At 39.1% G+C, this 27,705-nt stretch overlaps 1 protein-coding gene across 2 annotated transcripts in view; it reads right to left on the bottom strand.

Moving 5' to 3' along the window:
- The window catches only part of CDC73 (cell division cycle 73), a 108,584-nt gene extending 84,840 nt beyond the window's left edge, over window positions 1-23,744 (bottom strand). Inside the window, exons 1-10 of one of the 2 annotated variants that reach the window (XM_058842572.1) lie at window positions 23,537-23,744; window positions 17,993-18,098; window positions 16,338-16,407; window positions 15,267-15,329; window positions 15,126-15,178; window positions 14,688-14,776; window positions 13,118-13,334; window positions 11,771-11,848; window positions 2,063-2,161; window positions 752-830 (exon numbers count right to left, since the gene is read on the bottom strand). In XM_058842572.1, coding sequence (XP_058698555.1) covers window positions 752-830; window positions 2,063-2,161; window positions 11,771-11,848; window positions 13,118-13,334; window positions 14,688-14,776; window positions 15,126-15,178; window positions 15,267-15,329; window positions 16,338-16,407; window positions 17,993-18,098; window positions 23,537-23,667 — 985 coding nt within the window. In that variant the 5' untranslated portion in view covers window positions 23,668-23,744. The remainder of the gene's footprint in view (window positions 1-751; window positions 831-2,062; window positions 2,162-11,770; window positions 11,849-13,117; window positions 13,335-14,687; window positions 14,777-15,125; window positions 15,179-15,266; window positions 15,330-16,337; window positions 16,408-17,992; window positions 18,099-23,536) is intronic. The other variant, XM_058842573.1, reaches the window with a different exon arrangement.
- Between the last annotated feature and the right edge of the window lie 3,961 nt (window positions 23,745-27,705).

Below are 27,705 nucleotides of genomic sequence, written 5' to 3'. Positions count from 1 at the left end.
GAACTGGGAGGAAGAGGCAATTCAGAAGTGTAACAAAATTTGCATGACTTTCTGCAAGAAGCACAAAACCATCCAAGCACAAGAAACACAAGACTGCAAAATAAAACCACAGCAAGACATGAAAGTGAAGTAACTGAACTTGTGCTAAAAACAAGATAAAAAAAAAAGCAATGGGGACAGGAGAAAAATTACATTAGAAAGACAAATCATCATTCAAGTTCAATGTTCACCATGTTTTAAAACTGGTGGGAATTGTTCAATACTGTAATTGTTTCCATCTCCTCTCCAGAAGGACGCTTGTGTTTTACACTGCTGTTCCCAGTTTATTTTTTAATTTAAATAGATACAACTAGATAATATTTACTTGGAACTACTGGAGGCAACTTTTAGAGTAACTGTGATTGAGGATAGGGAACCTATTACATGTTATGCACCTGACAGTTGTCCTTGCACTTGTGTTTTTTATTAATTGCATAGGACCCTCCCCAAACAAATTACTTTTCCCCCAAGAAGTTCTGGCTTTAACCTTTCAGTTTGCTTCTTAAGAGGTAGAAATCATTTCTATGAAATAATACTTTTGGATTTTATTACTTGGAAAGCTATCTTTAGGCATAGTTATGGCTCTTTTTCTGTCTTTTCATAGGTTTATGAAATAATAGCAGAGAAAATCCCCTAGTATGAGCTTTATGACTTGTCAGTTTTGGTTCTCAATTTTTTTTTTCTTTTGAGAAAAGCATTGCAGTCAACTTACCCTCTTTGCCTTTAAACCTTTCCTGATCATATCTGTTGTAGGCAGCTGGAATAGGTTGCTTACTTCGTAAAGTAGGATCCTAAAACAGGTTAAATAACATTTGTAAAACATACTAAAAGGTATTTGATGGTTTTTGAATTTAATGAAAAGTTACTTAGAACTACTCAAGAGTATAAAACCAGTTCATTTTCATAGGAGTTTCAATGCATTTGAAAACTTCTGATGTTTCCATTCAAGAGCCACTTATAGTCTTACAGAAACAGAGTTTAGTACTGAATGCAAAGAGAACAACCTGAGGCAAAACTAAAATAACGAACAGTAACAAATTACTACTAAAATCTCTACTGAGTTGTTGTTATACCTAAAGAATTAGCGAGGAAAGAAGCATCAACTGACAATTTATGATTAAAGCTTCAGCCACACAAAATTTCCCTTGTCAGTCTGATTAAGATAAAATTTTGTGAAATAAAATAAATAAAAACCAATTTTTGAGGAGAAGATGCATTCTGGAAAAGGAGTTTTTTAAAAGCACCAATCTAGAGGCACACTCAATACCAATTCAGTCCTTTATATGTATGGCTTAGTTATGTATTCACACCTATTCTGAGTGGGACATTTGAATAATACCATGCATAATTTAAGAAATTCAACACAAATCAAATATTTACATGTTGTAAATAGCAGTCATCTTGCTATTTAAATTTAATTCTTTGTTAAATGCAGTAGCAGCAAAAACAAAACACAGTATGATTAAACAGCTTTTAGAGCAAACTATCACCATGTTCAAAGATTTATTAGGTTTAATAGAACACAATAGTAAACAACACAATTCTAAACAAATCCTGTCTAATACTTAGAAGTAAACAATGCAGCTCTAAGTCTGTCCTGGTTTATTACAGGCAAAAGAAAGCTGGTTCGAGCTGTTCCCACTCATGAGTCATGCTCCAGATTCTTAAACATTTGCTACCCTATCTGTCAGAAAAGCAGCAAAACATTTCATCTGAAATGGCAGTACTCTCATTGAATATATTTTTTGCAAATAGATGCAGCATGTGGCTAATGCTTGATAGATGCAGAAGCTGGCACTAGGAGTTTAATATCTCAGTAAAAAGAACATATTGAACTAATATAGTAAATTCTTTAAATATCAATAAATGCAACTTAAGTCAAAGAATTGCTGTGAAGTTATGCTTGAAAAATGTGCATTTTTCGGAAGTAAACCAAAACAAATTGTGTATGTAATACTGAGAAGACCCTGTACTCTCACTTTTGGTGTCCCAGCCCTCGTGTTCAGACAAACACTGCTCTTACCGTTGGTGCTGTGTTTGGTGCAGGTCTTTGCTCAGGTGCTCGGCCTTCTTCTCTGGCTTTAACTGATTGAAGAATTGCAAAAATATTCTTGGCAAAGTTCTGAAAAATACATCAGGTACCTGTGAACCTTTCTGACCATCTGCATTTCACGTAACAACCATCCAGGTAGAAGGCACCACTAGGTTAACTTACGTTTCACTGAAAACCAAAACTGGGGCACCAATTTTCTAAATAGTTGATTTCTGATCCCTTTTCTGTGACAGCATCCGAACATTAACGGGGCATTTAAGGCATCATTGCTATCCCCTACTCTTTAAGGCCCACACCTGCTAAATCTAACTGGCTTCATTACACCACAAGGTAAACCAAACTCCCCTCAAAGCACTTGTGAACTATAAACTATAGAGTTAAGTGTACACAATGTTTCTTACTAATGCAAATTTTCAGTAATGACTCATCAGTAAAAGAAACCTTTTATCAATTAGGGAAAACAACTTCTTTTTTTTTTTTCTCTCCTGGTTCAGAATAATATAAAGTATTCACAAAATGTTAATACTGTTCCAGAATATTGTAGATTAACACTTAAATGGTGTTAACACCACTGGCATCATGAAACAAACACAAGAATTACAAAAAGATTTCTGGGATGAATTTTGTAGAAATCACTTAAAGAGTTGTACTGCAAAGCTTCCCTAAGCCTCCTCACTTGACCTCAGTGAACATCTTGTCAAGCCACTGCAAGCCACCAAAGACAGGAATTGGAAGACCACCATAAACCACTTATAAAGGCAAAGCCATCGCCTGAGCAAACCCAGTTCTTTTGATGAAGTCTGAAAGAATTCACACAAAACTGTATTTAAAGTTCACTTCAGTCAAAAAATCCTGAGGGAACAGCCTTTCAAAAGCTGCAGGCCATGCATATATCAGTTATATGAGGATACTCAAAGTCTAAACTACAGGCATTTTTATTGAAAATTCAGATTTCTCCCAAAGTGTGGCCTGGGCATCATATCAATCAATTCTTGCAATTGCTGTGCTTTATCACACTGTCTCTAGGAAACAAGGCTCATTTTCTGAAACTCGCAAGGAGGAACTAATTAACAGGAGCAATATTCTAAGAGTGATTGTCCATGCAGAAGCCAAATCTCCCAGTCACAAGGAAGTTACAACCAACATTCACATCTGTATTTTACTCATAAAACCTACAGTTAACATAGTTTTAAAGGGAGTTTGAACTTCAAATGATGAATTTTTCAAAGGCCTTTAAACATATGGGATTTTAATAACCTTAAATTGCACATCCAGGACAAAACTCATAAAAAAACACAGAAGATTCCTTCTCCCATTTGCTGAAAACAAGCAACTAATAAGCATGGAATTAGAAGTGTTCTTGCTGATGTCTTTTTTCCACAGCATGAAAATGCAAGTCCTCTAGGACCAAAACTAATGGCTGTTTGGAAGGGGAGAAAACCAGCAGTGTTTTAACAAGCACTCAAACTAACATCATCTTCTTGCTGGTCACTGGCTTGGTCAGGACAGGATTATATTACTATGACAGAAAAATGATTGAGCAGGAAGTTCACTGCATGTACCAGCTGATTTGTAAAGCCCTGCAGAGCTGAAGACTGCTAAGTTGTCATTGTTCATCCTTCAGAGAGCAGAATATGAATATCCATTAGCTTCTACCCTAGATTTAGTTAAACTTGATTATTAAGTGCAACATTTTTACTACCAAAAACTTCTGATCTGGGGGACAGAGAAGAAAAGAAGAGGGAAAAAAACCCCTGAACATCAAAATATTTGTTTCTCTGCACAGATGCTCTACCCCTTGCCAACACAGTGACTAACACAGAACCAAATCAAATTATTATCACTGGTGGTAATTTCATGCCAGGATGTTTGTGGAGAAATCCCAGAGCCAGTCAGATCAGACTGCTCTAATGAGGAAGGCTTAATGAAGCCATATCACTAACTGAATTTCTTTTGTAATATTTCCATTGCAATATATCACAGTTTATTCTAAAAAATTGCAGTCTTTAATTCCTGTAGCTCACCGTAACCCTAGTTCTCATTAACGAAAACTTCTAGTCTCTTCAGCAGCTTTATCATGCTAGCAAAAGTAAATAAATAAATATTTTTTCTAATAGTTATCATCAATCATAAACATTGGTTTCAGCTTCATTGAAAATAATTCTAGATGGAAGATAATTTGAAGAAAAGTATACTTCATCTCAATCATCTGACAAAAATAAAACCTTAAATCTAACATGTAAAACTAGAAGTATATACCCAATATGGCTTACAGTGCCTCAAAACTTTCCTAAACCTAAGTTGTAACCAATTTTTAATCAGATTTACATGCTGGTGTTTCACTGCAGTGAAAGAGGAACCTAAGAAAAAACCTCTTATTTGAACTGACAGTAAGGATTTCTTGGACATGCGCTGCAGGAAGATCAAGAGCTGAAGAATGCTGTAAACATTGACCAGACTTAAGTAGGGCTGGAGAAGGAATAATTGAGCCCCCACTACATTTCTTTACTACTCTGAGACATACTGCTAAATCCTTTACAGCCACTGGCAGACTGAAAGGCATGATGCTGTACCAAAAAGGCAATATTCCCATCACACATTTTCAGTAATTCCTATATATAAGAAAAATGAAAACAGCATTAAGATGGCCTCATAGAAGTACAGCAGAAATTAAAACACTGCTCATAAAGAACATGAAGTGATAAACTGTATATTTAAAATAAAATATCTTGTACATCTAAAATCAAAGCACATATTTAAATCTGGAATCCAAATCAAAAAGTAAAAAAAATATTTACAGCATCACTCTCCTGTGCCTCAGAATATGTATCTTTAATTTGAAAATTGTTCACCAACTTTGAAGTTGATTTTCTCTCCTCCCTGCTCTTGTCATTCCCACCTACAGGGACTCACAGTACCCCTCAAACTGTTCTCTGCACACTTCTGAGCTAGACAGGCCATTCTGGGGCACACAACAAGCACACTAACACCCACGAGATTGTAGATTAACCACCTGAATAAATAGGTGCTTGTAATCCTGCTTTCAGGGCGATGGTAGTTTTAACCAATTCACATTACACTACTGAAATTAATATTGCTAAATAACTGAAAGCAGAGCCCATGATGACTTTATCGAGCTTTAGATTAGGGAGCCTATAAAAAAATGTTGATAAAATTGAACTTGTTACTAACTGTCACAGGGGAAAAAAATAAAAATCAGACACTCCTTTCACAAAAAATTAATCTGGGGATTTCTTTGTGTTCCACTCAAAAAGTTAACTGTGTATTACTAAAGCTGAACTGAAAACAGAGCTGTGAGTATATCTGCTCCCTGTATAGTTGTACAGCTCCCTGTATATTTGTAGACTATGTTTTCAATAAAAAGGTGCAATTTTCACTTGTTCTGTGCTATCTTCACTGAATTTTTATAGCCAGAATATTATATGAAAGACAATTGAAACATTTAACTTGAAATGCTAATTCAGAAGTGTGAAAGAGCAGCAATACTGTAACAGCCTGAAGATACAGTATAGCATAAAATCTCAAAAATTCCAATCCCCTTGATACATTATCCTAGTTTATTTTTCCTATGAATGCAGCATATGGAAATACATATTTTTTAATAGTTATGTTAGAGTAGTGTTTAAGGAATTACTTTATAGCTGACCTAAATATTCTTTCAGGAAACATAATGCTTTATTCTACAGATTCCTTAGTTGAATTCAAGGCACATACAGACAAAACAAGATTTATTATTGCCCAGTATAAATACAGTTTTTAAAATCTGGCCCATCTTTCCTTTAAGTGCTACATTCAAAATGTTTTCCATAGTGCTTGGCAGCAATAAAAGAGTATGTCTAGTTTTACTAAGAAAGCCAGTCTTGCAGAAGTTTGAGCACTCAAACTGTACCATGATATTTGTGCACAACCACTCCAAACCCACCCTCCCGTGCCACCTGAAGGATTAATAAGGACACCAGATGCTTGGCACACCTTTCCTTTTTCCATTTGCTACTAAAGTTGCTGTGAATTTCATGGACGTGAGACAATTCTGCCATCTAGAGCCCACACATGAAGATGCTTTTACAATCAATTTATTTTAAAATATCCAAAATTTTACTCTCAGATCTCTTAGTTGTCTAAAGTGATTAAAATACTATTAGTCTTTCTTCAAAATAGTTTTCCCAGCTAAATTACTAAAACTTATAACTTTTATATAGCTGTGGTATTAACCTCCTGACAGGTGACTTCCCTACTAAGAATGGTCAAGAGTCATCAGAACAAAAATGAGAACTGAAAGTAACTGAAAACATGATTCAGATATGGTAGTTACTGTGAAAAGGATCAAGCCTATAAAGAAAATACATAATTTTAAAAATATAATATGCAAGTACTAACTGCAGTAGCAATATTTTGCAGGCAGTAACACAAAATGAAAAATCATGACACCACAAAGATCAGCTACACATGCAGAAAAAAAACAGTTCTGCTCTTTAATACTTATGTACAAGAATACAGAAGACCACAAAAAAACAACATTCTGGAATAGTTCAGATGCTGCATTTGATAAATTTGCAATTGTGGGTTACATCCAAGGTAAATGCCACATAGCAGGAAAATGCCAATCCCTCTAGCTAGGTAAACTATAAACTCCAATCATCCTATTCAGTTCTGGTCTTCTCTCACCATGCACACAAAAATACTGAGAAGCTGGGGGTAGCACAGTGGGGAAGTACAAATCAAGATTATGAAATTTAATACATAAAACTCACAGTCAAGAATTATGAAATTAAAGAGAAGGCAAATGGCATCCTGGCCTGTATCAGGAATAGTGTGGCCAGCAGAAGTAGGAAGGTCATTCTTCCCCTGTACTCAGCACTGGTGAGGTTGAACCTTGAGTGCTGTGTCCTCACAGAACCTTGAGTTCTGGGCCCCTCAGTTTAGGACGGACATTAAGACTCTTGAGCATGTCCAGAGGAGGGCAACAAGGCTGGTGAGGGGCTGGGAACACAAACCCTGTGAGGAACGACTGAGGGAGCTGGGGCTGTTTTGTCTGGAGAAAAGGCGACTCAGAGGTGACCTTATCACTCTCTACAACTTCCTCAAAGGTGGTTGTAGGCAGTTGAAGATTGGTCTCTTTCTCCAGGCAGCAGCTGACAGAATAAACAGAGAGAGTCTTAAGCTGCACCAAGGGAAATATAGGTTGGATATTAGGAAAACATTTTTTACAGAAAGGGTAAAAAGTATATAAAGTACTGGATTAGTCTGTCTGGGGAAGTGGTGTAGTTACCATCCTTGGATGTGTTTAAAAAAAGACTGGATGTGGCACTTGGTGCCATGGATTAGTTGAGGTACTAAGGCATGGGTTGGACTCAATGATCCTGGAGGTCTCTTCCAACCTAGTGATTCTGTAAATTGAAGCTTGAAGTCTATTCCCTTCAGTATTAACATCTTGTGTCATGGATAAGAATATACTGGACATCAAGTAACTTCTCCAAAGGAAAGTCCAGATAACTAGTACATTACAACAGGGCTGCAATAACTAAAGATATAAAAGCTGAAAAACTATGAAGGCTTAAAAAATAAAGTTATTTATTTAATCAAATTACTTGTTTTATATAAATAAAGTATAAGGTTTCCATGCTTTCAAAACGAAACTTAACAAAATGTGCTAGATAGCCCAGTCTAAGTCTTTCACATAAACCAGAGGATATATAAATATAAGGATTAAGGCAGGAAAATATTTTATTTGAATCAGGCTCAGTTCCTACCTTATTAGAAAGAAAAAAGAACAATTTCATACTAAAAAAGCTGTAATTTATAGTATTTTCTTATTTTTTTGTATATATTAAGCAGGGAAAGTATAACTACACTGCAAGAGAATCAAATTCACCTGTCTGCAGCAGTGAAGCAACCACAAGAAAAAAAACAAACCATTGCTTCAACATTTTAACCTTGACCTTGTAAGTAATATACATTTAAAGGTTACACTTACAAAAAGATACAATTTCATAATGTAAAGGTTATGAAACTACAGAGACTCAGCTCCACCCAACTCTGATCCCATACATATCTTAATAGTTTTTCCATCATAAACCTGCAGAAAGAGCCCTAGATTTTATACACACCTAACTCCATTAGAAATATGTATACCTCAAATGCTAATTTCTCCTGTCCAACTTACATGGTTCTACTTCAGTGCTTTTCTCCCTAGACTGTCTCCAGGCAGGCAGTAATGTTAAGGTGCCATATAGGTCACTCTAGACTCCCAGTGCCTGGCAACGTCTTCAAAAAGATTTACACAAGGCTCAGGGAGGAGGAAATACTTACAGATATGCTAAAAGCTGAGAAATGCACCAAAGCAGCAGTTCGGCCAGCTGCTCACAGATGTGCAAATGTGCCTGCCTGGACAATGCACCTACATCAGAAGTGTGTAGCTACTGTTCAGCTTCACAGCTGAGCAGATTTAGAAAGGTTATGTGCTATAACCTATAAGACTTCCCACATCTTTGACAGGTTGGATTATGTTATTTCATTGTACACAGGGTTAGCATTCACTTGAGAAAAATCTAATATACATAATACATATAATTATATACACAATATATAATTATTATATATTATGTATATATAGTATACATACATCATATATATAATTCCAATATACTTGTAACTGTGAGAAAAGATAACCGAAGAGTGCTGGCTGAAATTTAAAGTTTTAGCAATAATCAGTAGCATTTTCACATAAACTGGGTCTGGCTGAGGTAGAGTTAATTCCTAGCTGCCCTGGTAGTACAGCACTGTGTCTTGGTAGCCAGAAAGGTGTTGACAACAGCCCAGTGTTTTGACTGCTGCTGAGCAGTACTGGCCCTGCACCAAGGCTGTCTCCAGCACCTCCTCCTCACCAGTCAGCTGGGCAGGATCTTGAGAGGACAGCCAGCCAGGACAGCTGACTCCAGGGATATTCCCCATCACATGACATCTGCTCAGCAGTAGAAGCTAAGAGAGAGAAGGAGGAGAGGCATTTCTTGTTACAATATTTGTCTTCTAGAGCAACTGCTAAATGCACCCAAGCCCTGCTCCCCAGGAAGTGGCTAGAGACTTCCTGCTGATGGGAAGTGGAGAATACATCTTTTGTCCTCCTTTGCTTCCCCACACATCCTTTGTTTTTATTAAACTGCCTTTCTCTTAACCTACACATTTTTTCACATTTTTTTCCCAGCCATCTTGCTGAGGAGGGAAGCATCATGGTGGGCACCTGTTTATCACTCATCCAACCAACATCAACCCACCACACCCTACAAAGACAAGAATGATATTTTTTTAAAGAATATCTGAAATGCTCAGAGCTGCTCATATCAGAACACTGGTTCATTTCAAAAAGTTACAAATTCACAGGGCCAGTATTAGTGCATTTCCAAGATTCCAGCTTTAAGATTTCTCTACACACAAGTAGAGCATGTTCAACACAGCCCACCCAGTTACCTTGCTGCTTATCTAAGAAATAGTTCTGAGCAATCTGGGAGAGTAAAAATAAATAACAAAATATAAATCAAGTACACCAGCAGTCTCAGGCAAAAACACACTCTCCAATCACATCTGTGAATGTTGAAACTCCTTCTTAGTCTACTTTAACTCATATTCACAGGAAAAATTCAAATGCCAAATACATTTACAGAAGAGATGAAATGAGGAGGTTTCTCCTTCAGAAAAGATTGTTGTTGCCTGCTACAGAAGATTACAAAAACGAAAGGATTTTTAGGAAAGAAAGCTAAAGGAGGGATATGAAAGGAAAGAATCAATTTCAGTATAAACACAGGGTTTTTTCTATGTGTTCAATGGTTTGTTTTACAAAACAGCCTCACATTTATCTAAGAACATGCACACAGCTAAAACCTGTGCGGAGCACTGATGCAAAATTTAACATTTCAAACACTTATGATAGTAAATAGTCTATGTATGAATTCAAAACTCTTCCGGAAATGAAATTCCTTTAAACAATATAATCTGTCAAAGAGTTCTAAACTTAAGTTACTATAAAAAAAAAACCCCAAACACTTAAATGCAATTTGGCTCTGAAAAGTGATCACAAAAATGCCACATTATTCATAAAAATCTAGAAGACTACACTACAGACTTGGGGAAAGCCAACAAATATTTAAAACAGACAGAGTAGGATGACTTATCTACTAGGAATTAACTCAAACACTGACTTTCCAAAAGAGGTAGAATTGCATGATAATCATACAGAAAACTATGAAAAATAACAAAAAGTTTTAAGCAAAACATAACAATAAGCAAGCAGATAAATGCAAATGTAGAAATCTTAAAACCAAAAGAGGACAGGTAACTGAAATGTCTGATTCTACAAGCAATAAGAACCTCACAGAAATCAGTAAAAAGACATCCAGGGATCAATGCAACATGTGATTAAAAGAGGGTAACAGAGAGGCCATACAGACAAAGGACCTGTGTGACACATTACAGAAATCTTAAGGGCCAAATAAACTGGGAATGACACAGCTGCTGAAGCATTTTCTACAACAGGAGCATAAATGCACTCAAATTATGCATTCTCATAAACCAAAATAAAAAAACCACCACAGCCAGGAAAAAAAAAATCTATCATTGTAATTTCAGCAAGGGGAGATTTGTGACAATGAAGATGCTGGCAATAAAAGCAGCAGGTAAAATGACAGAATGCATGATAACTTTTTCAAATATTAAAAAAAGAACACTACATCACTGGAGACTTAAAAAAATCCTGGACCAGTTCTATAAAGCAAACTTAAGAATTGGGAAGTGTGTCCAAAAGGAGAAACTAAATGCTTCAGAAATACAGTTAATATTATTGCCATCTATGAAGAATTTGGAGGAGCATATTGCTGTAAGAATCAATATTTTCTTCAAACATTTGAAAACCAGAGGAAACCTGTCATTAAGCTGAAATGGTCAAGAGATTTTTTTTTTTTGTACTGTGGCCTGATCTTCCTAGTGTTTCCGTTTTGCATCTTAAGCTAGTTCTACATCTCAGTTTACTATAGAGAACAATGGGAAAACTTACACATACAGGAAGGGTTCTCTGTGGAAAAGAGCTTGAGAAGCAGCCTTGTACTGAAGCGATTTTTGCAAAGGAACAACAAACTTTAGATTTAGGAGTTCTCACTGTTTGTTACCATTTACCCAGGAGTTCCAAAGGAATTCAGATATTAAAAAAGTGTGCACTGCTAAAGTCAATTTTGGTTTTAAATACTCTAGAAGGATTCAAAAGACTGAAGATAAACTCATAACAAGCAGATAGCAAAAATTTACAATAAAAATAATTATCAGGCACATCAGCAATTCAAGTACCATACAGAAGAGTCAAAACAGCATTTGCAGAGCAGTATCATGCTTCCCTGATCAAAATTCTTAAAAGGAGCAGGAGACAAAGGAAGAAATTATTTGCCTGAGACAACATATCTTTTCTTCACAACTTTCAAGAAGGTCTTCACAAAGGTTCAAGAAAAAAAAAAAACCAAGAAAAAACAAAAACAAAAAAAAAAAAAAGAAAAAAGAAAAAAAAACCACCAAAAAAACCAAACACACACCAAAAAGCCCTCCCAACCAATATAAAACCTGAACTGCTATGGGATAAATCACAGCCCATTAACATATGATGTTTCCCCATCTACTTACTCTCACTGCTACTTGGAAAATATAAACATTAACACTCAGGTGATTTGTGTCCAAGCTATCAAGAATGTTCCTGCAATCCTGCATAAACCGAAATAGAAGATTTGCTGTTATGCCCATACACTCATCAGGCTGCTCACAGTAACTGCATGCTAGAGTCCAAGAACAAACTTCATCTCTTGTTTCTTGTCTTTCTCCCTGTGTCATATTTTGCTTAAAATCACTACCTCATCTCATTTACTACAGAGTTACTACAACAAAAACATTCATCTCTTCCCTACTATCTTTGCAATTTCACTTGGAAGAAAAGTAGATAGGAATGCGATGAATGATTCACAAAAGGAAGAAAAGCTATGCAGATTCCTTCAGCACAAACCTTTCCAATGACTAAAACATCAAAGCTTTTACCAATTTATCAGCTCCTCAGCAGTGAGGCTGCTACAAATCTCTCAGATTCAAAGAAGCAACATTCACTCTGTAGATAGCACACAGGGATGTGCCACATACCCAGTAATTACCCCATAATTCATTAATTAAATTATTCTACCACTAATGCCCTGGGACAATACTGGGAAGCTGAGAGCAATGTAAAATACTGTTAAAAATAAGACAAATGAAGACTGAGAGCTCATTTACTTCTAAATGTTGTTTTCCTGTGACAATACTTAAAAGAAATAGTGAAGGCAAAGGATGCAGTTTGACAATAACCTCAGGAAAACAGACCCTTGAAATCTTTTAGGAATTTACTTACTGCTTCCTTGAGAAATTTAGTGCCAAGTAGCTCTGCAATAAAGAAAGCCTTTCTGTCCAAAGAGAGCAAGCTGTCAGCTGTGCTTGCAACCATGTTCAGAATAGTACATAACCAAGCGCAGCCAAAAGTAGCATCATAAAGGGACAAAAACCTCTTCATAATAATGCTTTCTGGTTTTGTTCATTCCAGCATTTTTCCTCCTTACTTCTTTGGTGTTTTCCACAATGTAGAGGCCTTTGGGCTTTCAACGTACTCATTCTATTAGTTACTCCCCACTTTGGTCTGTTTCCAATCCACCAGTACTTTCATGGAGCCCTCCCCACTGCAGGGCTCAAGCCAGCTTTGGTTAACAGCAATTAAGTGATTACTTAGTATCTTTTAATGGCTGAAGCAAGTAATTGGAGATACAATTTAGATTTACTGCAATGTGATAATGACTAACTCTTCTGTCACTGCAGCAACTGCCCTCCAAGTCCACCTTCACATGGAACACAAAGTATAATACGCCTGTCATCTCTGATTAACAAATTAGATATAGAAAATAAAAATGCAGTTTGTCATAAGGATCATAAAATCCAGCTTCATACCCAGAGCATTACCTTGCCTGTGCTTTGTAAGATTGTAGTTCTTGTCCTCCATACTCTTTCCCTGCTGACAATATCTCTAGTTACATCCACTTCAGCATCAACAAAACTTCTTTGTTTAAGAGCGGTTATGTCATCATCCAGATCAGTTTTGATAGTGGATCTTTTCTTTGCCATGATTTTGGCTTTGATAGCAGCAATTTTTTCCACTGACATAGCTTCAGACAAGGACCTAAATGAGCAAAAGTAACAGTAGAGAATAATTGCACAAACAATTCTGAAAGAATTTCTGAATGAGTAACTTCAACCTGCCAAAGTTTAAGGCTATGCTATATACCACAAAATAGTCACCTTATATAGACACTGAAATATTATATGGGCTTGGCATGGCTGTTTTGGGCATGCAAATCCAGTTTGTGACAGGACTCACATTATTAACACAAATACCATCCAAAAATCCCAACTATACCAAATAAAAATAAAGAATCCAAATGTAAAGTGTCAGGACCAACACCTTTGTTTTATAACAACACTCAAATGTCAGTTCCCTGTTATTTGTAGTGGATTACAATTTTGTGTCCAGTCAACCAACCCCTGGCTGCTCTGAGGCTTTCAAAGCACTACTCTAAATCTTGGCTGAGGTGTAGTTATGTGGACTTGGTCCCTTGGAAGACGTGGTACCTTCTTAGACCATGCAGGCCAGCAAACAACAGATGGTGGTGACCTTGTCCACAATAATCTGGGTTTGAGAGAGCTCAGAGTCCAAGAGAGCAACACCTACATGTGTTTGCTTTTAATTGTAAACACAGAATTGGGCTGTCAGTGAGCCCTACTGTTTTGCAGGTGAGCTGAAGAAAAAAGATAAAGACTGAATTGCACAATTCTAACTGTCTATACCAAATTCACTATTACACGGGGTTGTTTTTTCTTTGAGAATACATGAAAAGATAATGCAAGTACTGGTTGTGAAGCATTCTCCTTTATAACTATGTTATTGGAAAGGGAACTTCCTTGTGTTGCTACTTGTTTCACAGCAGGGTCAAGCACGGCATTGAAACTCACCACCTGTATATATTTGTATTTTTTTAAAGGGGCAGTCTTTTACATTCAGCATTAAAAGAATTGGTAACTAGAGAACACAAACTAATTCAAACAACACCTAGTAATCCTCACTGCAGCACTGCAAAGTTGTGATACACTCAAGGTAGCATCCAAATTACTAGTTTGTACAAAATCACATGTATTTTCTGATTTTTTTATTCTTATGCTTTCTAATCATGCCACAATCAGATTTTTTTTCCCTACAGTTTCCTTTTAAGTACACCTATATAAGAGATAGGAAGAAGTTGTTCAAAATACCTATTTTTCATGTGGTTAGCTATAATTATGGATTTCATAAATGCCTGAAATCTGCACTGTCATAACTGTTTCAAGGTCTGGCTCCTTCAACATTATTGAAAGTATCAAAGAGCGGAAAATTTTCACTGAGAGCTGCTGGACAGAAGTAAAACTGGCTGCTTTGAACAGCACAAGAATGTTCTCCATACTGTAATTAAGCATTAGGCATAAGGAAAAGTAATCCCACCTGATCTGCTCTGTTTGCACGATGCCCTCTTTATGTCCTTCCAGCCGAGCTGCCAAGCGCTCCTTGTCAAGGCGCACACACTCCTCATCCTGGAAGGAACCGTCATGTTTAAATCCTTGTGTATTCTCTTTTCAAATATAAATACAACTAGAAGTAAAGCTCATCAGAAGTATTTTCTTCACATTTGGAAGGACAATTTTATTTCCAATGACTTTTTAATCTAGGCACTAGCATTAAGCACAGAGCTATTGGAAGTTTCCTCTCAAGAACCACAATTCTTCAAGTCAAATGTCTAACCCCTTCCAGTTCCCATTCACATGAACAGAAGCACTCTGTACACCAAAGGACAGCTAATCCAATGGAATTCCTACAAAAACATATAAACACCGTAATTTACCTCCACCCTCAATTTGTATTGATGACAGTCACTGTCATTACCTCTATTCTTGGTTTCTTTGCTTCTGCTAATATTTCATCTGCTGCTCTTTTAACTGCAAGAAAAAGAGGACATTAAAAATTCAAGACTGTAGTAGATTTTTATAAAATAAACCTCAAAGTTATTTTTTAGTTAAATCGTACCTTGAGTGGATCGTTGAAGACCAATTTCAAGTGGAGCACTTCTGTCTATGCTTGATGAGGTTGCTGCACGCAAACAGAACATTCAGTTTAAATAGAAAACATCTGCAATAATATTTGGGTATAAAAGAAAGAAGGGCAACAGATGAACTGCAACAATGGAAATTCTATATATTAGGTAGCAAAGGTGGTCAAACACTGGGAGTAGAGGAGTGAAGATATTCAGAACTCTACTGAATGTAAAGCTAAATCGTGTTGTTCAGGGTCATTTGGCCCTTCTTTGAAAACGGGATTGAACCAGGTGACCTCTTCTGGTCCATTCCAACATAAATTAATCAATGATTGTATGATCTCTATATACAGCTCATAAAAGACAACCAAGTCACAATGGGAATTAGAACCTAGAATCAAGATCTACTGGGTTTGTCTAGAATTTTTTTTAAAAACGACAACCTGTTGATCTGTTTAAAATATATATATATAAAGTGATTTTACTCATCATATTACAGAATAATCTCATACTCCAAGATACTTCAAATTTGAAGACCACCTATGAAACAGAGCATCTTACAAAGGCGATATATCTGTTTTTCTCAGAGAAAGCTCTTATCTAACTATTGTTAACAAAAAAATTAAGATGAAATGCTAGGCAAATCTGCCAGACTGACAGAGCAGTGATTTATTATATTTTATTAAACTGAAGATTTCATCCCACATATTTCTTGAATTCAAGATCAATGTACTACTGAAAGCTTCCCATAGTCTAGAGAAGGAAAAAACATACATGCTAAGCATTCTAACACATAATTGTTAACCAAAGTAGGTTAATAGTAACAATAATAATAATGTTCACTTTTAAACATGCATGTAGGAATGCAGCTCCTATCTAAGCAAAACAGTTAATTTAAGAATACAATTAAAAACGCAAGAAATAATAACTTTGTTTGAGAAGTTTCAGCACATTCAGTTAAGATGCAAACTGCCTATTCTCACCCAATCTACCCCTCACTTGTGCCAAAAATATGAAGCAGTAAAGAGTACTGTGTGTCCAAGTCAAAAGAACACATCACTCACATGTTTCCCCATTTAGGTATGCAAGCAAATCTTTCCTATCAGGTCTTCTTACCACAGGAATGTTTTCAGTCTGAAAAGACAGCAGATGTGACATTAAACCGTTCTTCACCCACAGAGACTCTTTTTTAAGATTTTTCACTTTTACTGAAAACTACTCATTCACACAAAAAAATGACCACATGTCCTGCCACCCAAAGAAGCTTAACTATCAAGCCTAAAGTGCAATCACATCATAGAGGATGTTCAGCTACACAAAATTAAACATACAGCCTGCTACAAAACTGAAAGAGAGGGCAGTCATTTTCCTCCTTCCCTTGAAACTTGCAAATAAGATTAAGAACTAGCTTTTATCACACACACACACACTTCTCTGCCAGGAGGACTGTGTTGCTATGTAGAACTCATGTATCTCAATTGTGTTGTCTCAACACAGCACTGCTGTCTCAGGTAACAACAAAGCACAAGGAAAGATAAAGAGTGGCCTCGTAGAAAGCAGTCAAATGAAAATCAAAAGGACTTTTAACGAATTTCTGTACCTTTACTGGTAGGGCTTAACCAGCAATTTTTTTAATTGTATTGCTTACTTCCAAGTCCACTCCAAAGCTGTTTGCTTTTCTCCATTCTGTAGATCCCTGCTATCTAAGGCACTAAAGGATCATCTAGATTGGGATCACTCCACACAACAGATGGACAAAAGCACTCCTGAAATAGTTTAGTGCTGGAAACTACTGTGTCCATAGAATATCAAGATAAATGCTGCCATTGCTATTAATAATTGGTTGACAAACTCTTGCTGTAAACTCAATTTGGTGGTTTGAAGGGATAATCTGTCAGGAAGTGAATTGTCAAGAAAAATACTCCACTGTGATAGGACCTATCGTGATCCTTCTGCAGAGGTGATTGTTTTTAAACAATTGCATATTGTTATAGACACATATTATATTATTGGCTTTTCACAAATATTACAATGAATGTAATATGTATAAGGTTAGAAAACTTTGTTGTATTAATATAGTCCCTTCTATTTCTGTTATTGATATAGTGGTATAGTACATGTATGTTAGACTGCAGCATGGTATTAAAGCAAAACCTACTTTTTTTTATATAACCCAGAGACTGAAAAAGATAGTCAGAACCCCCACTCCCCTCCCCCCCCGCCCCACCCTGCATTCTTAGATTATCTTATCCAGGTGAAGACAGCAGTGACCAGACCTCCAAGGGAAGAATTTATTGACCCTCTGTTATCAGGGAGTGTGAAACTCAGCGGAGCCAAGAAGACTGGGGAGGGGGCAAGTTAAAATTAAAAAAAAGAACATCTAAAACTTAAGAGGAATGTTTGAATCATGTATGAGAATTTATGAATATGTAATAGGGTTCTGTTTTCAAAGGACAATCCTTTGTTAGTAAAATGTGCTCTCTTAGCTGAATGCTGAGGCACCCGGCCATACTTGTATACTTCATTTCTATCTCCTAATTGTCTTTCTATTAAACTTTTTAAATTTTATATAAAAAATATATGAACCTCATTTTTCACAGTATCATCTTTGCTTTCTCCAGCCAAATTCATACACACAAGCGCTATTATCATTCACTGAAAATAACTACACACGTTCATTATCACAAGACAAAAATCACATTTTGTATGGTCTACTTACCGCAGCACGACGGACATACACAGGATGGGAAAGGTGCACATTATTGAGCAGGAACAAGATAGAATCCAAAGTGTAGTATTCCCTGGGCTGGCCCTCTTTTCCTGTCCTGTAACACAGGAAAACATTGTGACATTTTTTAACTTCTCCATCTCTGTCTCAAGCACACCCTCTTTTAAAAAAGGTCTCTTTTCTTTCCAGATGAAAGTTTAAAAAGCAAGCAGTTAATATTATTATCAGGCTATTGCCAAACTAATGAGCTCTCAATTGTGCTAAAAAACACAGGGGAGGGAGATGAGTTCTTGCAGCCTCTTTACTGAATGAATTATTAAAAAAACCTTCCCACAATACTCCAAAATAAGAGCTGGATACGTTGTTAAATAAAGAAACAAGAGTAGGGAAATTGCAAGTACACATTCCCCCTCATTCACACTATTCATTCTGATTATCAAAGAAACTGTCTATACTATGTGAGACAACCAGAGAGACAGAACTGAGCTGCAAAAATAAAGTATTGCATCATCTTCAGGTACAACAGGCCAGAATTGGCAGCACTAGAGAAAGCACAGTGAGAACTTAATACGTAAATTCCACAAAGTCTAGGGAGCAAAGGGTTCAAAATGGTGCCAAAAGATCAAAATAAGTAGTGACTACAAACTAATTGCACACAAAGCCAGCAAAACCCTGAAGGATACAAAATCACAGTGAACTCCCATACTGAAGTCAGACTACATCAGAGCAAGACAACAGCATCAAGTTCAATCTCAGCTTCCAAAGAGCTTGTTTCAAAGATACAGCTTTTAAGTGTAAAAGGGAACTTGTTCTGTGCAACTATTCACAAAAAAAAAAAACCCAAACAAGGCAAAATAAGTCCCTGCCTCAACTTGGCTCCATGTACATTGAACATAATTTCCCCCTCTCACACACTCACACATTATGCTATTACTACAAGACTTTGTAGGGGAAGCAATACCTGTCCTTCTTTCAATGAACCGAGCTCCCTAAACACTTCAGCTGCTCTGAGGAACAGACCTGGCAGTCAGGAAAGCAGCAAGAATAGCAATTCCACTACCCACCCCCACTTTGGGACCTGTCAAACCCCAGCTCCAGGCAGGACAGGGCTCCTCCACATAGCCCAGTCCATGTGCAAACCAGATGGCTCACCTTAAAGCCTGAGAAAGAGAAGCCACTACAAAACCAGCCCAAAGCTATAAATTTAAGACTGGTAGAGAATTGTCAACAAGATATTTCAGGAAGAAACCCTTTCATTAAAAGAGTTTTCCCTTTAAGTACAGTGGCCTCACTCATCAGCACCAAAACACACACCACAGAAGTGCCAACCTCACTGGGGGAAGGGAGAAGAAATAAAAAATACTCAGTCACAGCTTTATGGAGCCTGAAAGAGCTACACAAAAATCTACGAAACCAACAGAAACATGTCTATTTTCTCAGTACTGTAGATTTAATGCCACCTACAGCTTTGCTTGTCATTACTCTTCTGGAATTACCTAAGAGTGCCCAATAACCTGTTTAGAACTTATTATTAGCAGTAAAGTTCAAAACCTCACCTTCACAATGATGCCTGAGAAAACCAATATAAGAATAACATGCAAGGAATTCAGGATACCAGAACTGTAGAATAAGGGGAATAAAGGGTCTCTCCTACCATTGTCCCTTCTTTCCAAAAACTTGGTCTGCACGAGGTGGAGGCTGCCTGTACATTTTGTTGCTGCAGAGGAAAGGGAATAGACACAGGATCTTTCTTTCAACTGCTTAGAAGCCAAAACTTGGCTTCACAACTACAGGCAACCACCAGAACTGGATACCTCAGCAAGGAATTGCTTGAACAAGCAGCAAAGCAGTAACGATCTTTGATAAGGTGGTATCTAAATATACTGGAAGCACTAGCAGAAACAAAAGAAAACAAAAACTTCCTCCACACAGGCTTGGCTCCGAAGCAAAGCCATGATTTCATGTGATACCGTTGTCACTTCATTTTGAAACAAACGCTTTAGATTGTCTTAGTTCAGAATAACTCATTATTTCTTTGAAGTGTGTCATATGCACTGAGCATGATATAAAAGTTCAGCTGGTCATCTACTCAAGCTTTAACAATATTTGGCAATAAATGACAAAATATAAAAGCAAAAAAATACTGAACCATTATCTATTAATTGAAAAAATACAATATTACAAAGCCACAGGCATTGCCAAAACTCAGCAGGACACAGCTGGTACTTCATCACTTCAACCACACACACAAGAATTCCCTGTGCTCCTTATGGGTCTAAGATGATGTTTTATTAGGACAAGATATTGCACATTAATTGGAAATCATCAGATATCAAGCAGTTAGGAGGAAACCTAAGCTTAAACTGACATTTCAACATCAGTGTGTGTTCCTGCTAAATAAACAGAGAACTAAAACCAGGCAGATCTGAGGGTATCTTGCCTCATTCCATTTACAAACATCCAAGGTAGAAATAGAAATTAATTCTATTATTTCCCAAATTCAGTTATGGCATCAATTACTTAAAAAAATTAAAATCTGGGGAGGCAGACCTCAACAAACCCAGTGAAAATCATTAAAGTAAAAACAGAAGGAAGAGTTGCACCTCTTACAAAATAAACTTATACATATATGGAGAAAATGTTTATCTAATAGGAGAGAGCAAGTTTCGTCTGCTCATTTTTAACACCAGCAACTTCTTTCTCATTCATTCATCTTCCACCTCTGGGCATCGGGAATTTATTAATTTTTAACAGCTTTTTTTCCTCTTTCCTGTTTCAAAGCCTGAAGTTTTACAGAGGTACTAAGGACCTGTGTCTCATCCACAAAACAAAGCAGAAATCTTTAAACACACAAGAAAAAGCACAGAGTATCACACAACTGACAATACCCAGGGCCAGCTGCTCACTGTTTAAAAACTCAGGTGCATATCCAAGCCCCTTGACTAGGCAAACAAAGCAATACATTTCTCTGGTAGACTGAATCTTTCCTTTGGTTTTGAAACAGATTCATTAATCACTCTCCAGGGCCCATAGGTTAAAATACACAAACCACTTCATCTCAGACCACCTAGCTTTTTTCACATGCCAGCAGGAGCATTCCTATAATTATTACCTAGAAGCTAAACTGGATTAAAGTTGCTTTTTTCCCCCTTTTTTTTTTTTTGTCCAAGTTACCTTTAATTTGGCTTGATTCCTCAAACCAGTTCCCTCTTTGGGTGACACTTGTGCTAGCAGAGAGAGAAGGCAATGCAGCGCAGCACTGCTTACTTCTGCAGGTTAAGCTGCTCGAGGAGCCAGAGCTAAATGTCTCATGGGACTACTTCTAATTCTAGCAGGGACAAATGCCACTGGTGCTCTTCAGCCTAGCATTACTCTCCTCAGACTGGAGATGCAATTACAGCAACTGTGCTGTGGACACCCAAAACAAAACTCAAGGTTTGTTCTGTGCAAGACAGCCACCAACATCTGCTCAGTGCAAACATAATTTGGACCCTTTCAAGTGACCTGCATATAAAAGGATTTGAACTTTAATAAAAGTTTTTGAAAATGTCCCTCCTGAGTGTGGCAATTACCTAAATTAGCAGCTCCTAAAGTATAGTGCTCAAGCTACTGAGCATGGTTTGCAGAACTGGTCTCATTTTTACAGTGTCTTCAATTTAAAGCTGACATGCGAAATGTCACAGTGGTTGACAAGAAATGCTATGAACTTAGAGTAGTCTGATCCTATCAAAAGTTCAGGAGCCACTGGTCTAAACCAAGATTAACTAACTCACCCCAAACAAACCAAAAAACAAAACCCCTCAAATTTCACCACACATCTACCCCAGGAGGTAAGCACTCACAGCTCTGCCAAGAAGCTGCTGCTGTTGTGCTCAGAGAATCCTCTGTTCACCCACACATCTTTCTTGACCAGGAAGATAAAGCTGCCTGGCCGTACATTGCAAAGTTTGCCCTCCAGCTGATTTTAGGCTTTTGGTAACAATTTCTGGGTCTAATCCAAGCTCTCCTGAGCAACAGAATAGGGCTGGCATATCAGTTTCTTGTTCCCTGCAGAAGTGAAATGAAACTAGTTTGTCTACTTAACCACTACTTGTTACCACTTGGGGAAAGCAACTCGTAGTAAGGAAACCACCACAACTGTTTATACCTTGCCCAGCAAAAATACAGGCAAGACTTTCAACTACTTGTCCATATATTTTTCTTCCTCTTCAGAGTGCACACCAGTATCCCCCACTCAGCCAGGAAGCACAAATAACTCCAAAATCAGTTTCTGAAAACTTGAACCCGTTAATGAAAAAGCACATTTCTAGCAATACATAAGATATAAAGTAAAATCAGCTGCAAAAAGTCCACCTACAACTGAAGATAAGCAAGTATACTTTTTTCCTTTCTCTCTCTCCATCTAGTTAGTTATAGTTCGTAATAGTCATATCATAATTATGAGAACAAAAAATTGTTTCTGGTCAGACTCAACTACAAGTTTGGGTTTTTTTGAGAAATCTGCAGGTACTTCTACTTTTCCACAAAGGTTCAGAGGATAACATGTCCTCTTTGATCAGTGCCTGAGCTTTAACAAGAAGCATTTTTCCCTCTCAAGTTTGAAAAAGACTCATTGGAACCCTTCTAGTGAGGACATTAGGAAGCAAGCGGCTACTAAATTCTGGGGAAAGGCAAACGAAAAACTGCGTTGCAATGCAAGTTATATTAGAGAATTCAACAGGTAAAACCCCTCATTTTCTTGAAGTTTTCTAAAACCGAGCATTTTATCTAACACAATCATTTAACCCATTCTCTCTACCTGTTTTTCACGATAAGATCAACCAGGAAACAGCCTGCACTAGGTCCTGCACAGGAAAAGGCCTCAGGTGGGAGCAGAGCACCTGCACAGCTCATCAGACGGAGTGCCGGTCTGGATCTCGCTGGCATTGTCCTGGTGCATCAAAGCTCCAGGAGAAGAGAAGCAGCCGTGACAAGCCAAGACAGCAGAATCATGGACTATGCTGAGTGGGAAGGGATCCATCAGGATCACCAACTGCAACTCCTAACCCTGCGAGGAATAGTCCAAGAATCCCACCATGCGCCTGAGAGCGTTCTCCAAACAACAACATAATGGCTCTTTTTCACCAAACACCCGTAAGAATTTGGGAGAAGCTGCCTCCTGACACCTCATCACATAAATCTGCAGGAAGCGGCCCCTCTGGGCGGCACGGACAGGAGCGCCGAGAGAAAAGGAACGACCCGGGCCGGGCTCTCCTGGCCCAGGGCAGGACTTGGGAACGTTCCCGAAGAGAGCGGCGAGCGCTCCCTGCCCGGTCGTGCTGCCAGTAGACAGGAATCGCCCACAGGACACCCGCACAGGGTGCCGGGGCCCCGAGGCCCTGCAGGAGGCGGCACCAGCCTGTCCAACCCCGTCCGCCTCGCTACCTGCAGGGCACCGGGTGGGCCAAGGACGGCAGGACCCCGTCCCCGCTTCCCGGGCGTAACTTCGGGGCAACTTCTCCCCCAACCCGCCCATTCCCCGGCCGTGTCGCTCACCCCCAGATGACATAGTTGGTCTTGACGTTCTTGGGCCAGGAGAACTCTCCGAAGATCACCTCGTCGCCCTTCACCACGATCTCCTTCTTCTGCGTGTTGTACTGCCGCAGCACGCTCAGCACGTCCGCCATCTTCGCCCGGCCGCCAGCACTCCAGCCGCCGCCGCCCGCCGCAGGACCCCGCCGGCGCGCCCCGGGCTGCCCGCCGTGAATGCCTGAACCAACGCCGCCGCGCCGCCTACTAGGGGCGACGCCGGACGCGTTGCCATGGGAGCGACGTGCCTCCCCCCCCGCCCCCGGCAGGAGGCGGGGTGAGAGGCCACGCTCCCTTCGCCCTCACGGCGGCCCCGCCCCCGCTGCCGCCCTCCTGGTGGCCCGGGCGGGATGAGGTGTGTTGTAGCGGCTTTCTCCGTCCTGAGCACACAGAGCTTTCTTATGTTATATGTGAAATTAGAGCCTTTACACACAATCACTGCCTAAGTTTCTCGGCGCTGCTTCTCTTCTCTGGAGCTTTGATGCTCCTGGGTGTCCGCCCAGTCACGGCGCGGAGCTGCGCCGCGCTCCCCGGGCGCTTGGATGGTTTATGTGGGGGTAACGAGGTGGTGCTGAAGAGGTTTTAAAGAGTGCTGGAAGGGGGTTGGGGGTGCTAATGGGATTTTTGAGGGTGCTGGGATGGAATTGAAGGTGCTAACGGAGTTTTACAGAGTGTTGGGAGGGATTTGTGGATGCTAAGGCACAGCTAAACATGGTTTCGGGTGTGTTGAGGTTTGAAGGATAGTAAGTACACTGGGAGGAGTTCTGGTGGAGCTAAAGAGGTTTTACAGTGTACTCAAAGGGATTTGGGGTGCTAATGGGGCTTTAGGTCGTGTTGGGACGGGTCTGACAGAGCTAAAATGGATTTGGGGGTGCTTAGGAGGTTTGGGAGGAGTTGGGGATGGTAGGATTGTTTATGGTGTACTAGGAGAGGTTTTAGTGACACTAAAGAGGTTTTAAAGGGCCCTGAGAGGGGCTTGGGGGTTTTATGTCATTACTCCTAACCATGTGCCTGGCAGCACGGCGTTGGTATCGGCTGGGACAGCACGGGCACAGGAACACCTCAAGAAAACAGTGTAAAAGGACCACAGGGAGCAGCAGGGAGCAGTATTAGTGAAGTTTAAGCTGGACATTGGAAAAAGGTTCTTCACCCAGAGGGTGGTCAGGCTCCCCCAGGGCAGTAGTCGTGGTCCTGTTATAAATGCATATTATAATATTGGCTTTTTGCAAGTATTAAGATTAATGCTATATGTATAATGTTAAACTGTCTTTGCTGTAATAGTCAATATAGTATGTTTGAACTGTCTGTTTGAACTGTCCGACATTCAATGAACAGATGATGGGGGCGCTGCTGATTATCAACACTCACCATCTGTGGAAAGAAAAAGCCAAGGCCCAAATTAAAATATGATAAGAACAGAATTAAACTCACAAGCCAAGAAACATGCATGCTCTAAAAAGGTGGACCCAAGGAGTGGTATTTGGGATTTCAGCTCTGTTTGGGGATTTTGGTATTGTTTTCTATTGTTTGATATTGTTTTCTTAATTTCTAGCCACTTTCCCAGGAAAGTAACTATAAACATAGGTGTTTATACATTCCATTAAAGATATGCCTTTTGATGGACGTCTCTCACAGCCAGTGTGGTTGGGAAGGTGGTAACCTGACTATCCAATCCCTAGTCGTTGTCGAAAACCTATAAATATTGAAAGAACAAATAAATTTATCTTCTTTTTTCACCATAGTTTGAGCTGCATCCATGTGAATCATTTCATGCCCGACAGTGACAGAAGGGTTCAGGGATGAAAGACCACAGTCAGAGGGAAACGGGTTTGTATAGGAGCAGCAGACTAGTCAATTGAGGGTTCAGGGGCGGAGCAAAGGGGAAGGACCAATGGGTTACATAGAATTTGCATGGGGTACATAACATATAATAAAGAAGGAACTCATCTAGGAGCTTTCACTCCAAGAGAGTGGTGGATTCTTTGTTAATCAGCCCATAGACCTACACAGCCTCTCGTCTCAATTCTGCTCCATTCTGCTGCTCAGGGTGCAGGGAACAAGGAACAGAGCAGTGCACAGTCAGCTGCACACGCAGCAGGAAAGGGATTTATTTTCAGGTTTCCAGAAAACACTGTGATTCTGGTGTCCTTTCTCATTTAAGGCTGCCTTCACTGGGGAGAACACTGAAAAAGAAAGCTGAGCAAGGAGTGTGTACATTGGCAGTAGTTCATCAGGGACAACCTGCCTGCACCCTTAGGAGCAGGGTCCCTGTGGGAGCTCAGTGTGCTGCTCTGGGAGGAGGGAACAAAGCAGGGAGCAGTACAGAGCGAGTTGTTCTTGCCCTGCTGAAATCAGTGGAGATATGAAAAACAGGATGGAGCAGCACAAAGGTGCTGTGGTCATGCTCTGGCAGGAACAATGCAGGTAACAGGAACTAAGCCAAAGGAATGACCCAAACCATGACACAGCTCTGTGTCAACAACCCCCATATAAGCTCATGACTAAAATGAAACTCCACATAAACAGGAAATTCTGTCAGCCATAATTTCACCTTCTCCTGTCACTCACTGAAAATCATATAAATACAGCTTCCCTTTGGGAAGGGAGGTCAGAGGAGACTCTGTCTCTATATCCTGGCACTGTCAGAGGGCTCTACCTATCTCCTTCCCACAGGGACACTAGTGGGTAAGACTCCAGTGCTCAGCTGTACCAGGTGCTTGCCCAGGAAATTCAGAAAACCAGCCTGTTTGTGATCATACTCTTAGTACTACATTAGCATCTCTCAACTGAACGTGTTTGTGGCTGGCTGTATTGTTCATATTTCATATGTTCACACACTTCTGCAAAAAGGGTACTCACTGCTACCACAGAACCACAGAGTGGGCTGGGTTGGAACTCCAAATTCCAGTGCCACACCAGCTCTGTATGTCTGCTGCTGAATTTACCACAGCTCAGAATCTAAACCCAGCTGTCCCAGTCCCTCTGATGTCTGAGGAGCAGCTGGAATGCCAAAGGGTGATTTTCTGCCAAATTTAATACAATAGATATAGTGAGTTTACTCTTAATGTGACACTTTCATTATAAGTTTTAACTCGGAGTTTACAAAATAGTCCCTACAGTTTACTTTGGGGGTCATAGTGATATTATTAACCAGCATTTATATCACTGAATCAGGATTTGATTTGAAACTATTTTCATGTGGCATTAGATACCTGAGAGTTTATCAGTTTTATCACAGAAGATTAGGCTACAAAATCATTATCCAAAATGAGCAAGCAAGTCACCATTTAGTAAAATTAAAGTATATTACACGGGTACAATGTTTCAATTGCACATTTTCACTTCTTTTACAGGTTATACTGATGTTTTGTAGGAAAGCAAAATTAAGGTGCAAAACATTAGACAATTTTACATCATAGGTAAGTTCATTTAAGATTAATCAACATCCAGAAAGATAATACAAAGATACATCATACATGAACATACATTCCATTTTTTACAGATACATGTGTGCAAAACCAAACCAGTACAAGAGTGCATTTCCTTGCAGTATTTTTTAAAACATAAGGCTGAGCACTGATCAGGGACCCACAACACAATTTACCTTCTCAACTAAGAGGGAGTAGAAAAGTTTCTACTGAAATACTTGTGCAGAACTCAGAAGGGATGCTCAGAGGATATTCCACAGGAGTGCTCTGCCAAGGGCACGTATTTGATCAGGCTCCACAGCAAGGTATGTGAGGGTGAAATAACAGAGTATTGGTTTACAGCTTTTACTGGGCAGACTGAGGAAATTAAAAAACCCAACACCTTCACATAAAGTAAAATGTCCACTTTTATTTTTCTTTTCCCAGAGGCTACTAAAAACATTCTACACATTACACGATTAGCCAAGTCCACTAACACAACTTCCCAGGTACCAGGAGGAGTTCTTCATTCCCCACACGTTATTTACTCAGTTCCCAAAGCTCCTGTTTCACAGGTCAGTTTCTGACTGAAGAACTGCAAGGCAGGAAAGAAACGTGAGTAAGAACAGGCAACAGAAACGGGGACGGAGAATATTTAAAGTTTTACACTGGACAAAGCAAAGGCACCACCGAAACCGCCGCATCTGGAAGTCGGCCGGGCAGGAGGCC

This window comes from Poecile atricapillus, chromosome 7, assembly GCF_030490865.1.
Source record: "Poecile atricapillus isolate bPoeAtr1 chromosome 7, bPoeAtr1.hap1, whole genome shotgun sequence".
NCBI classification, from domain to species: Eukaryota; Metazoa; Chordata; class Aves; order Passeriformes; family Paridae; genus Poecile; species Poecile atricapillus.
This window is presented reverse-complemented; position numbering and strand designations above follow the sequence as displayed.